The sequence below is a fragment of the Hemitrygon akajei genome, chromosome 5 (genome assembly GCF_048418815.1).
Source record: "Hemitrygon akajei chromosome 5, sHemAka1.3, whole genome shotgun sequence".
In the NCBI taxonomy this organism is placed as follows: domain Eukaryota; kingdom Metazoa; phylum Chordata; class Chondrichthyes; order Myliobatiformes; family Dasyatidae; genus Hemitrygon; species Hemitrygon akajei.
This window is the reverse complement of record NC_133128.1, coordinates 132,849,294-132,863,470: the sequence shown is the minus strand read 5'-3', so window position 1 is coordinate 132,863,470 and position 14,177 is coordinate 132,849,294. Positions and strand designations below refer to the sequence as shown.

The 14,177-nt window shown below is 38.6% G+C and overlaps 1 protein-coding gene across 3 annotated transcripts in view; it reads right to left on the bottom strand.

The window, feature by feature from the left end:
• The window catches only part of ino80db (INO80 complex subunit Db), a 133,938-nt gene that overhangs the window by 61,408 nt on the left and 58,353 nt on the right, over positions 1-14,177 (bottom strand). For all 3 annotated transcript variants that reach the window (XM_073046518.1, XM_073046520.1, XM_073046519.1), the window contains exon 4: positions 13,648-13,756. In XM_073046518.1, the coding sequence (XP_072902619.1) occupies positions 13,648-13,756 (109 nt within the window). The remainder of the gene's footprint in view (positions 1-13,647; positions 13,757-14,177) is intronic.

Genomic DNA, 14,177 nt, shown 5'->3' with positions numbered 1-14,177 from the left:
GGACAAGCATCATAGTAATGCAATACTTTTCTAGAGATTGTATTCAGGTACTTATGTGCAACACCTGCAGGAGAAAATCTCCAAAGACAAATTGAAAGCTTTTGTTAATCAATTTGCAGAAACAGTTAAGCAGTCTTTGGCCTTTTGAAAACAACTTAATGGCAATGCTTCCATGTCTATACATAACACAATGGACAATAGGTCAAAGCAGACCCACAACTGGATGCAATTTTGCCAAACATTAGGATATAAAAATATTATAACCATTTGTTATTATGTTTGCTAGTCAAAATAATAATCAGAGGCCAATAAGACCAGTTTCTGAAGCCCATTATCAAATTACAATGTCTTAGTTCCTGACGGTTTGCAAGTCAGACTGCAGTCCCAGATCCCTTCATATATAATTTATGAAGAGAGTTAAGATTTTTTTAAAAATGGAAGCAATTGTCATTCGAGCAAACATAATCATGCCATGGCTTGCTGACCAAGTGTATTTCTGACCATTTCATTGATCTTGCCACCTACTATAACTAGTGAGTGCTATACGGTGAAGAAACTGTTATGTGTCAGTCTAGGGTAGTTAGCAGCACTTTTCCTTCTGGGTTTGAAAGCTGCAAGTTTGAGTTGTAAGTCTGTGCTGAAACTCATAATCAAGACAGACACAGATAACCCATGACAGCAAGGTTAAATAAAATGTCAAGAAAGCAAAGATATAGAATGTAGCCATTGAGAGGAATATCAACCTCAGATCAAGTCAGATTCTTCAACTGATGTTAAAGGCCTCCAACCTTTATAGTTACATCCTGCTTCAGTGTGCCTGCAGTAGAATTTTGGTCAACCGATAGCAAAAGAGCATTTTACACTCGTTATGCACCTGTGCATGTCCAGCATACCCATGTACAACAGTAATATTTTACATAGGCACTGGCATGTGACCCTATGATCTAAACCTCCAAATACGAAAATTTGAACCCTGATACATGATCTTTGATTATACAGTGGTATGCAAAAGTTTGGGCACACCTGGTCAAAATTTCTGTTACTGTGAATAGCTAAGCGAGTAAAAGATGACCTGATATCCAAAAGGCATAAAGTTGAAAATGACACATTTCTTTAATATTTTAAGCAAGATGGGGGACGTCACGTGATGACGTAGGATCGAGATGTGGAAATCCAGCTCTCCCGTAAAAAACCAGTAAAATAATGTTTAAGTGAAGAAAAGTTAGTAAATACTTTTTAAAAATTACTTATAAACTACTCAGGATTATCTTAAGATATGTCTCCTAAACAGAAGCAAAAGAAAACTACTACTTTGAAGACAACACAAGTTGGAAAAGAATCAAGGCCGGCCGCCAAGAAAGAGCCTCGGGCTCAAGTGCATTTTACCTCCGGCAATACAGAACAGGAAACTGCAGCAACATCAACCGTTTCCCAAAAAAAAGAGCAACAGGAATTGCGCATGTGTGAAGGAAGGGGCATGCGCAAACACAAGTAACCCAAACTACAAATCCCAACTATGATCGGAACTGAAAGTGAAAGTGAATATGAGGTGGAATCAGATTCTCTGGATAAATCAGACGAAGATGAAGAGACAAACAAAGAAGAGCAACAGGAAGAGGTTGGAGGTGATATTGGAGACATAAAAAAACCTTTGGTGCAAATAATGCATGAATTAAAAGCATTAAAAGTCATAAAAAAGATATTAAAAATATGAAGATTATGTTTGATAAAATGATGAAAAGACGACAAAATGGACAAGAAAATTAAAAACTTGGAAGAAACAACGGGAGACACCATTGATAGAGTGAATAAAATGGAAGATAATATTTCTGCCTGGACATTAGAAAGAAAACGGTTGTTGGAAAAAGTGGATGTACTTGAAAATTTTAGCAGACGAAACAATATTAAGATTGTTGGACTTGAAGGTATAGAGGGAGAGGATCCAAGAAATTTTTTTCAAAAATGGATTCCGGAAATTTTGGAAATGGAAGAAGGAACCCAGTTAATTGAAATTGAAAGGGCTCACAGAGCCTTAAGATCAAGACCTCAAGTTGATCAAAACCCACAATCAATCTTGATAAAATGCTTAAGATATCAAGATAAAGAAAAGATCCTGAAGGCGGCTGCCCAACATGCCAGAAAGAGAAACGGGCCATTGAGGATAGAAGGGAAAACAGTTCTTTTCTATCCTGATATAAGTTATGACCTTTTGAAGAGAAAGAAGGAATTTAACCCAGCAAAAATTTTTTTATGGGAAAAGGGTTATAAATTTATATTGCGCCACCCGCAAACCAGATAATTTTTTTGGATGACGGATAAAGAAGATCTTTTACTGATTATCGGGATGCGGAAGAATTTGCACAAGAACTCCCAAATATTCGCTAACCACAGCTAAAGATTTAAAAGTGAAACGGATTAAAGATGAAGACAGGGACAGTGAATGGAGTTGATGGATGTTTAAGGACAGAAGAATATTTAAATATATTAATTATATGATACAGGGGGAGAAAGGTAAAAATTTGAGAAACATTAATCGCGAGTAGTGATATTATTTTTTTCCCTCTTATATATACTTTTTTATGTTACGGGGGAGCTGGGGGAACTTTGGATCGATTGCTATGGGATTCACGTGTGTAATCATGGCGATTGCCATGACCCGTTCAACGGAGGGGGGTAATGTTGTGTGTTTTTTTATTATTTACAACATTAGTAGGGGGGCATTTTGTTATTTTTTTCTTTATAATCTATTTTTCTTTAATGTTTCTTTCTTTGCCTGGACAATCGGGGGGGGGGGGGGGGGGAGACACATAGCAACACGCAGAATTTTAAAAAGATTCCCCAAGGTACTAAGAAAGTTGAAAAGTTAGGTATTACTATAGACTGGAGTAACCCTGTTAAAAATAATGACTAATTTACTGAATTTTTAAAGTTTTAATGTTAATGGGCTTAATGGACCGGTGAAAAGAAAAAGAATTTTAACATACATTAAGAAAATGAAAATAGATATAGCTTTTAGCTGCATTCCACTTGAAAAAATTACTTATAATTTAAGAGATAAATATGAAATATTTCTGAAAATTTGGTGCCCTTATTTACAAAAGATAGGATTAAATATATAGGTGCTCCGAAGATAAAATTATTGGTTATTTGGGGAAAGAAATAAATATATATACTAAAGCTATTATGAACTCCGTGGAGCATGTGGGGATCTTCCGATATCCAGGCATTCTTTCTTTATTTTTTTTTCTCTTTTTTTTCTCTTTCTACAGGGATATGTTAGGGGGGAGGGGTTAAGGGGAGGGGGGAAGGGTTGATAATTTTTTTTCCTTCTGTAACCATTTGAAAATTCAATTAAAAAATTATTTTAAAAAAAATTTAAGCAAGATTACTGTTTTATTTCCATCTTTTACAATTTCAAAATAACAAAAAAGGAAAAGGGCCTGAAGCAAAAGTTTGGACACCCTGCATGGTTAGTACTTAGTAACATCCCCTTTGGCAAGTATCACAGCTTGCAAACACTTTCTGTAGCCAGCTAAGAGTCTTTCAGTTCTTGTTTGGGGGATTTTCACCCATTCTTCCTTGCAAAAGGCTTCTAGTTCTGTGAGATTCTTGGGCGGTCTTGAATGCACTGCTCTTTTAAGGTCTATTCACAGATTTTCGATGATGTTTAGGTCAGGGGGCTGTGAGGGCCATGGCAACCTTCAGCTTGCGCCTCTTGAGGTACTCCATTCTGGATTTTGAGGTGTGTTTAGGATTTTCCTGTTGTAGAAGCCATCCTCTTTCCATCTTCAGCTTTTTTACAGACGGTGTGATGTTTGCTTCCAGAATTTGCTGGTATTTTATTGAATTCATTCTTCCCTCTACCAGTGAAATGTTCCCCGTGCCACTGGCTGCAACACAAGCCCAAAACATTATCAATCCACCCCCGTGCTTAACAGTTGGAGAGGTGTTCTTTTCATGAAATTCTGCACCCTTTTTTCTCCAAACATACCTTTGCTCTCTGTGGCCAAAAAGATCTATTTGAACTTCATCAGTCCACAGGGCTTGTTTCCAAAATGTATCAGGCTTGTTTAGATGTTCCTTTTCAAACTTCTGATGCTGAATTTTTGTGGTGAGGACGCAGGAAAGGTTTTCTTCTGATGATTCTTCCATGAAGGTCATATTTGTACAGATGTCGCTATACAGTAGAACAGTGCACCACCACTTGAGTCTGCTAAATCTTCCTGAAGGTCTTTTGCAGTTAAACGGGGGTTTTGATTTGCCTTTCTAGCAATCGTACGAGCAGTTCTCTCGGAAAGTTTTCTTGGTCTTCTGGACCTCAACTTGACCTCCACCGTTCCTGTTAATTGCCATTTCTTATTTATGAACTGAGGAAATGGCTACCTGAAAACGCTTTGCTATATTCTTATAGCTTTCTCCTGCTTTGTGGGTATCATTTATTTTAATTTTCAGAGTGCTTGGCAGCTGCTTAGAGGAGCCCATTGCTGCTAATTGTTGGGACAAGGTTTGAGGAGTCAGGGTATTTATAAAGCTTTGAAATTTGCATCACCTGGCCTTTCCTAATGATGACTGTGAACAAGCAATAGCCCTAACAAGCTAATTAAGTCTGAGACCTTGGTAAAATTTATCAGAGAGCTCAAATCTCCTGGGGTGCCCAAACTTTTGCATGCCACTGTATATTTATATCTACCTGATCAATCACTCAAGATTGAAAAATACCCACTTCAGTTTGGGGGCTCTGATTTATTATATACAAAATACATAAGCCTAATAGTATGTTTATGTATAATGTATATACAGCGCCCTGAAAAAGTATTCAGCCCCCAACCCTCTGTTCTCATACAGTAAATGAGTATTACAAACAGGGATTTTGATCAATTTAACTGAAAATTTTAACTTGTGAATCGCATGCTCCTTTTCCACAGTACAGCCCAAAAAAACAGGAAAAAATTTAAAGAACGATAAATTAAAAATTCAAAAACTGAAACGCCAGCAATTCAGAAGTATTCATCCCCTTTGCTCAGTACTTTGTTGAACCACCTCTCACAGCCATTACAGCCAGTAATCTTTCTTGGATGTCCCTATTAGCTTCACACAACATGATGGAACAAGATTTGTCCATTCTTTCTTGCAAAGTTGTTCAAAGTTGCTCAAGTTGAGGTCTTTCCAGAGATATTTAGTCCAGTTAAGATCAGGCCAAACATATTTCTTAGTGTTGAGGCCAAAGATATCCACTTTAGTCTCATCTGACTAGAGACCTTCTTCTACATCTTCATAGTATCTTCTAAGTGACACTTTGCAAAGTCAAGGATATGCTTTTTTTAGCAGTATGTGTAGAGTAAATCTAACACTGTGCATCAGCCAGGTAACAACATCCCTCCTGTAAAGTATGGTGGAGGTAGCATCATGCAATGGGGATGCTTTTCAGCAGCAGGCACTGCAAATCTGGTAAGGATTTATGGGAAGATGAATGTAGCTAAGTACAGAGAGATCCTAATTGCAAACATAGATCGATCATAAAGCTTAAACTGGGGAGGCTGTTTTGTCTTTCAGTAAGACAATGACCAAAAGCACACTGCCCGAGCAACCATGGAATAGCTTCAAATGAAGAAAAATGTTGTCCGAGTGGTCCAGTCAAAAACATGACCTTAAGCCAATTGAATATCTACAGCGAGACCTCAAAATTGCTGACCACTGCCACTCCCCAACTAACCTGGCACAACCTGAACAACTTGGCAAGGAGAAATGAGCAAATCTTGCTGCGTCACATTGTGCAAAGCTAATAGAGACTTATCTAAAAGGACTACTGGCTGTAATTGCTTTGAGAGGTGGTTCAACTAAATGCTGAGCAAAGGGGATGAATACTTTTGAACTGCTGATATTTCAGTTTTTGAATTTTTCATTTTTCATGCTTTATAATCTTCATTTTTGTTGGGGAGCTCTACTGTGAAAAAAAGCATGTGATTCACAAAAAAAAATTCCCAGTTAAATCATTGGTTATAATACTCAATTATGTGAACAAAGGGTTGCGGGGTGAATACATTTTCAAAGCACTGTAAATAAAAGAAAGCATTCTGACATGGTATCAAGAAATTTTCCAATTTCTGATCTGCACCCAACTTTTCTTTTTATTTAGAGATTCTCATGGTGATACACCCACCAGCTCAACAAGTCCGCATCGTCCTATTATACCCATGTAACCAATTAACCTATTAACTGTACGTCTTTGGAATGTAAAGGAAACCGGAGCACACTTTGGAAACCGAATGTAAAGAAAACCAAAGTACCCTTTGGAAACCCATGCAGACACGGGAAGAACATACAAACTCCTTATAGATAGCAGTGGGAATTGATTTCCAGCATCTGTAGAACCTCGTGTCTCTTTCTAAAGACTGAATAGGTTGGACTTATCTGTAAAGAAGGCTGAAGGGTAACCGAAAAAATGCTTCCATAACTATAAAAAGGATAGATAAGCTAAATGTCAAGATGTTCCCATGTTGCTACAGCAGACTAAGTGACTGAAGAGAGACAAAAAAACAGACGTCATTTCTAATTAAAACGAAATTAAAAAGAAAACAGTCATCAAAAAATTCAGGGGAAAAAAACATTCTGTGGCAATAGAGTGCCAGGTCATACAGATGAACAGAACAAATGCACTTAACAGGAAGACAAGAAGCTAAAAAAGTACATGAGGGCAAAAAGTAATAGAGGAATATATTAAAGAGGGCCAGAAAGTGGAACGTATTCCTCAATGGATGAATAAATTACCTATAGCATTTCTATTGCTAGGCAACAACAGAGTATTAAAAATGGATTAAAGCAACTTTGTTTCAACCTCAACTTTGTTGCCTGAGTGATGGAATTGGGATAGTGGGACTTGAACTGCAAAACCTTTTATATCAATTTGATGCAATGTACAATAATTATACTGTATCTGTGCTGTCTCTTTCTAAGAGTAATCAATCCCATTTCCCTTTCCCCAATAATCATGAAAAGCAACAAATATTCATCCATTTACCTTTCAAAGGTTATCATATGCTCTACTTCCACTAGTCTTTCAAGCAGTCCATTCCAGTTATTTTAAAAATGTATTTCCTCCATGGTTTATTAAACCTATGATCTCTGAGTTCTGATATCTTCTCCATAAGTACTCCCAACAAAAAAATTCAGAATTTTGAAAAAGTCTGTTAACTTTTTTGGAACCTCAATTATTGAACGTGGGTGTTACTGATGTGATTCACCATGCCCAATTTCTCACCTTGTAATATCTCTCTATTCACACTGAAATAGAGAAGGTTTAGAGCTGTAGGGTGATACAAATCATAGCAGTGTCATGGAAGCCCCAGTGTTTGAAGTATAAACTCTGCCCACAGTAGGGATGAGGGGTGAATCCATCTAATCACAATGAATAACAGTAAAATGGCAGTGTATAAACAACCTCAATAGTCATACCAGAAATTTTGAGCTAAACTCAGCAAAAGTAGCAAAAATTTATCCTACCATTAAGCTCACCAGATATCCAATCTCCTAGCGGTAATTATTACTACCAGTTTATCAGTCACTCAATTTCTTTTTCCTTCAAGTACCTTCTTCTGCTTAAAGGAATCCACATAACTAGGTGTAGTCAAGCTCCTGTCCGGTCTTGGGGTAAACAAGTTTCTTCTGAACACACTGTCTTGATTTAGGTATGACTGTTTCACTTCACAGTCCTACTTCCTAGACTCAACCACAAGTGAAAATATTTTCTCTACATCCATCTGAACAAAACTGGCCTTAGTTTTGAAGAAACACAAAGCCCTGAAAGGAAGAACTCAGCAGGTCAGTTAGCTTCTGTGGGTGGGGAATGGACAGTCAATGTTTCAGGTTAAGACCCCTCATCTGGATTGTAGAGGAACAGGGGAGATGCCAGGTATGAAAAGGAAAGGAGGGCCTCAGGGTGGTGGGGGGAAGGGACGGGCGGAGCAAGAGCTGGATTCAGATGAGTGGGATGTGATAGACAGATGAAGGAAGGTGGCAAGAGTGAAAAATGTAGGAAGCTAGGAGGTGATATGTGGAATTGGCAAAGAGCCAAAGATGATGGAATCCAATGAGAAAGGATGGTGCAGCATGGAAAAAAAGTAAGATCAGAAACCAGCAGGAGAAATCTGTGGATGATAGGCAGGTGGAGGGAATGGAATAGGGGTCAATGGACCAGAAGGAAAAAGGAAGGAGCAAAGGGAAACAGTTATGGAAGTTAGGGAATTTAATATCATGTTGGCAGGTTGGAGAATACATAGATGGTACTTGAAATGCTGTTCCCCTAATCTATGTCTAGCCTCAACCCAGCAGTGGAGCCACGTCAGTGTGGGAATACGAAATGGAATTAAGGTGGTTGACCAGCGGGAGATTCTAGCTGGCATAGCAGACAGAGTGAAGGTGCTCTAAGTGGTTCCCTAATCTGTGCTATGCCTCACCAATATAGATGCTGTATCTCCTCTAATCAAGTAACATCAAGGTATTTCCATGTGAACAACTGCCTCAGCTGTTTAGGGTCCTAGATGGTGGGGAGGAAAGAGATGTAGGGTAGGGTGTAAAACTTATCACAGTTGCAGGGATATGTGCCTGATGGTAGATAAATAGATACTTTATTGATCCCAAAGGAAATTAGTGTCACGGTAGCATTATAAGTGCACAGATATACAGATATCAGACGAGAAGGAAAAATATTTTAAAATGTTACCTTACCTCAAACAGTCTAACAGGAGGGGGTCATCACTTCCCCGGCTATAGGTTGACTCATTATACAGCCTAATGGCCGAGAGTAAGAATGGCCTCTTTGGAGCAGCGCAGTTGTCTTAGTCCATTACTAAAAGTACTCCTCTGTTCAGCCAAGCTGACATGTAGAGGGTGAGAAACAGTGTCCAGAATTGTCAGGATTTTCTGTAGGGTCCTTTGTTCTACCACAGCCTCCAGTATGTCCAATTTGACTCCTATAACAAAGCCAGCCTTTCTGATCAGCTTATTGAGCCTGTTGGCATCACCCATGTTGATGCCATTGCCCCAGCACACCACTGCATAGAAGGTTGTACTGGCAACAACAGATTGGTAAAACGTGAAGGACAGGGATCGGTAGAGATTTTTGAAGACCATAAAATTAGATATTGGAGCAGATACTCAATCATGGCTGATTTATTATCCCGCTCAAATCCACTCTCCTGTCTTCTCCCCCTAAACTTTGATGCCCTTACTAATCAAGAAACTATTAACCTCTACTCTAAATATATCCATATATACTTGGCCTCCAGAACCATCTGCAACAATGAATTCCACACATTCATCACCCTCTGGCTAAAGAAATCCCTACTCATCTTTTTCTAAAGGGATAGATATCCTTCTATTCAGAGGCTGTGCCTTCAGGTCCAAGACTCTCTCACTATTGGAATCATCTGCTCCACATCCACTATATATAAGCCTTTCAGAGTTTGGTAAGTTTCAATTGACATTCCGCCCTCATTTTTCTAAATTCCAATGAGAACAGACCCAAAATCATTAAATGCTCTTCATATGTTAACCCCTTCATTGCTGGGATTATTCTCATATACCTTCTCTGGACTCTAATGCTAACCTATCCTTTCTTAGATATGTGGCCCAAAACTGCTCACAATACTCCAAATGTGGCCTAACCACCAACTTATAAAGCCTCAGCATTACATCCTTGCCCTTATATTCCAGTCCTCTCAAAATGAATGCTACTATTGCATTTGCCTTTCTTACTAACATCTCAACCAGCAAGCTAACCTTTAGAGGATTTTGCACTAGAAATTCCAAGTCCCTTTGTATCTTTGCTTTCTGAATTTGCTCTCCATTTAGAAAACAGCCTATGCCTTTATTCTATCCACCAAAGTGTATGACCATATACTTCCCTGTACTATATTCTATCTGACATTTTTTTTGCTCATTCTCCTAATCTGTCCAAATCCTTCTGCACAATCCCTGCTTCCTTAATACTACCTGTCCCCTTCAAATATCTTTGTATAGTCTGCAAACTTGGTCACAAAGCCATCCATTCTGTCATCCAGGTCATTAACATATAACATGAAAAGTAGCAGTTAAAACACCAACTATAGGCTCTTATCTTGTTTGGCAGCATAATGTGCAGCACCTTGTCAAAAACATTCTGAAAATCCAAGTAAACGACATCCACTGGCTCTCCTTTCCTCTTGTATTTTCCCCTCAAATAATTCCAACAGATCTGTCAAACAAGATTTCTCCTTAAGGAAACCATTCTGGTTCTGTGTGCCTTCAAGTACCCTAAAACTTCATCCTTGATAATGGACTCTTGACATCTTGTCAACCAGTGAAGTTAGGTTCACTAGCTTATAAACTTCTTGTATTTTGCCTCCGAGACAGTTGTGAATTTTCAGTCCTCTGGAACCATTCTAGAATATATTGATTTTTGAAAGATCACTACTAATGCCGCCACAATCTCTTCAGCTAGCTCTTTCAGAATTCTGGTGACTTATCTAACTTCAGATCTCTCAGAATCCCAAGCACCTTCACCTTAGTAGTAGTGACTACACTGATTTCTGCTCCCTGACATTCTGAAATTTCTAGCAAGTTCTTGGTGTCTTCCACAGTGAAGACTGATGCAAAATAATTATACAGTATATCCAATGATCTGATTTTTAGGAGCCTTGCCTCTTTTTAAACTCTATGTATCTGAAAAACTTTTGGTATTCTCTTTTATATTATTGGCTAGATTCCCTTCATATTTCATTTTTTCTCTGATTGCATTTTTAGCTGCCTTCTTATGGTTTTTAAAAGCTTCCCAAGCCTCTAGCTTCCTACTACTTTTTCTCCATTTAATGGCTATATTGATGCCGTCTTTAACTTCCCTTGTCAAATACAAATACTTTATTGTTATCAAACAATTGATACTAGAGCTTACAATCATCACAGTGATATTTGTTTCTGCGTGTCGTGCTCCCTGAAGTACAAATTGAAGTAAATATAATAAAAAATTAAATTATAAATCATAATTAGAAAATAGAAAAGGGAAAGTATGGTAGTGTAAGTCAGATCCAGATATTTGGAAGGTACGGCCCAGATCCGGGTCAGGATCTGTTCAGCAGTCTTATCACAGTTAGAAAGAAGCTGTTCCCAAATCTGGCCGTACGTATCTTCATGCTCCTGAACCTTTTCCCGGAGGGAAGTTGGACAAAAAGTGTGTTGTCAGACACTGCCGTCTCATCTTCCCTTTATAGCACTTACTCATTTTTGGGATGTTCTGATCCTGTATCTTCCAAATTATTCATTGTAGCTCTCTGTCCACTTCCAGTCAACTTTGGCCAGTTCCTCTCTCATGCCTCAGTAGTCATCTTATGGGCACAATCAATTTTATCTTCTCCCTCTCAAACTGAAGGGTGAATTCTAGCACACCATGATCAGTGTCATCAAAAGATTCCTTAAGTTCCCTAATTAATCTGGTTCATTACACAGCACCTAATCAAGAAATGCCTTTTCACTTACTGACCACAAGCTGCTTTGAAAAGCCATCTCGTAGGCATTCTACAAATTCCTTCTCCAGCACCTACATCATGTTCTCAATTTACCTGAATATTGAAGTGCCCAATGACCATCGTAACATTGACCTTTTTACAGCCCTCTCCTATCACCCTTCAGGGTCTTTTTACCTTTGCAGCTTCTGAACTCAATGCACAAAGATTCTACATCTTCTGTTCCTATGTCACTTCTTTCTAAGGATTTAATTTAATTTTTACTAACAGAGCCATCCCAATCCTTTTGCCCACATACCTGTCCTTTTCATACAATACTTTGGATGCTAAGCATCCAGCTGCGATCTTCCTTCAGCCATGACTATGTAATGCCTACAACATCATAAATGCCAATTTCTAACTGCCCTACAAGATCATCTACTTATTTCATATACTTCACACATTCAAAGAGAACACCTTCAGTCCTGTACTCACCAACCTTCTTTTCCATGTTATGTCCATGGTGCCTGAAGTTAAAGTCTCATCTTTCTAATCTTTTTTATCTTATTCTTTACTCTAAAGAATTCAGCACTCTCCTCCCCTTTTACTTTACCAATATTTTTCACACTATTGAACTCACCCCCATTCTACTTAATTTTAAAGCCTTACTCACAGTCCTAATTAAGCAATTTGCCAGGATCCTGATCTCAGCATGTTTCAGGTAGAGCTGGTCCATCGGAACAGCTCCCTCCTTCCACAACTGGTGCCAATGTCCCACAAATTCAAATCTACTTCTCCCACAGCAATCTTCTGAGCCAAGCATTTAACACTCCAATCTTATTAAACCTGTGCCAATTTGCATATGGCTCAAGTAACAATTCAGAAATTATTACCGCTTCTTGCTGTGTTTTTAGTCCCTAGATGCTCAAATTCCCTCTTTCTTTGTTTTTCCTACTACACTGATACCCACATGGACCACTACAACTGGATCTTTCCCATCCTACTGCAAATTCCTCTGCAGGTCAGATGATTACCTGAACCAGGGTATCAGCAGATAAAACTGCCTTCAGTACTCACAATCCTTGCAAAAAAGAATGATTCCCCTGACTATGCCATCCCCAATTAGAATTACATTTCTACTCTCTTCCCTCCTCTTGAATGACTCCCTAAATCACAATGCCATGTTTGGTTACTCATCCTTCCTACCGCTCCCACTCTCATCCTCACAGGGAGAAAGAATCTCAGACCTGTTGACCAAGCTCGAGGGCTGAGGCTCCTCCAGCTCCAGCTCCCCCTACCATCCTCACTTAGTCACACCCTATTATCCCTGGTCGCAGATCGAATTTGTGGTAGTTAATCTAATGAATGTGACAGCTTTCTGAAAGATAGTATTCAGGTGACTCTTCCCCTCCCTGATCCATCAGAGTGTTTGAAGCTCAGATTTCAGGTCAACTTTGAGCCTGAGTTCCTTGAGCAACCAACACTTTGCTGCAGAAGTGGTTACCAGGAACCACATCATGCAGCAAAAGCACATGACTTGATTCTACATGTCTACTTCATTTAATATGTTCTAATTTAGCATTTTTTTAGTTAACTACTATATAAAAAATGCTCATATGTGCCTCCTTGCCAAAGCCTCAGACCTTAAATTCCTACACTGCCCATTCACACAATGGCCGCTCCAAAATTGTCTCCAGAACCTTGGCCTCTGCCTCTTCTTGCCAAAGCCTCAGTTCTCCACTCTAACTCTGTGGGAGCAGCCACTGTTTCAGTGGACAATGAAGATCCATGACAGGTAATTCAGACACATTACATCGGATAAATTTCCCTAGCCTGTGCTATATTTCTTCATATTCACACTCTCCTAGTTCTACTAACTTCCTTCTAGATTATTTTTTAATGTTCTCCAGTGCTTCTGTTTATTATGTTTTGCAAAGTAGAGACCTAAATTTTGTTGAGTTAGAGTAGTTTTGCCAATAAAGATATCAAAGATGTATAAGCTATGGATGGCTTTTTTTTTTCTTATTATGATTGTGTATTTGTCACAGGCAAGTAATAATCTTGATAGGATTTATTTCAGTATGAATAGGCTACAATTTCCTTCAAAGCCAAGTTATTAGAACCCAGGTCAAAACCTCAACAAAATATTGAAAGATTAGCCAAATGTACTCACTCTGGGTGAACATTTGACCACTTGTCCCGCAACGTCCAAGCATACTGGCAAGGAGGCACACGTTCATCTTCCTCTTCTTCTTCCTCGCTGTCCTCAGACCAGTCTAGTCCTGAAGACAAGAAGAAAGTAATCTCACTGAGTATATGACTGAATGGAATGGATGGCATGGAGTCCAAGGAGAAGGCTATTTAAAAAAAGTATTACTTAATGCACATGTTGACAAATTTCAGACTGTAGTGAGATTTAGGATTTAGTAGAAAGAACACATGACTATGCACAGAACTGAACTAAACATTAATTGCATTGTTACTAAAATTACTACATTTAATATCACATGGTGACCTATAGTTACCATCTGTTTTAACTCCTCACTGTAACCCTGCTGTCATCCCTTTCAGCACTCAGACACTAACCGGGGGGTCTTTGCTTTCTTCAATACACTTTCATTGACCCATTTTTACTACCATTCTCAACACCTTATATTAATCTGCAGATCACTCAATTTACTGTTTCAGCATGCTGTCCCCCAA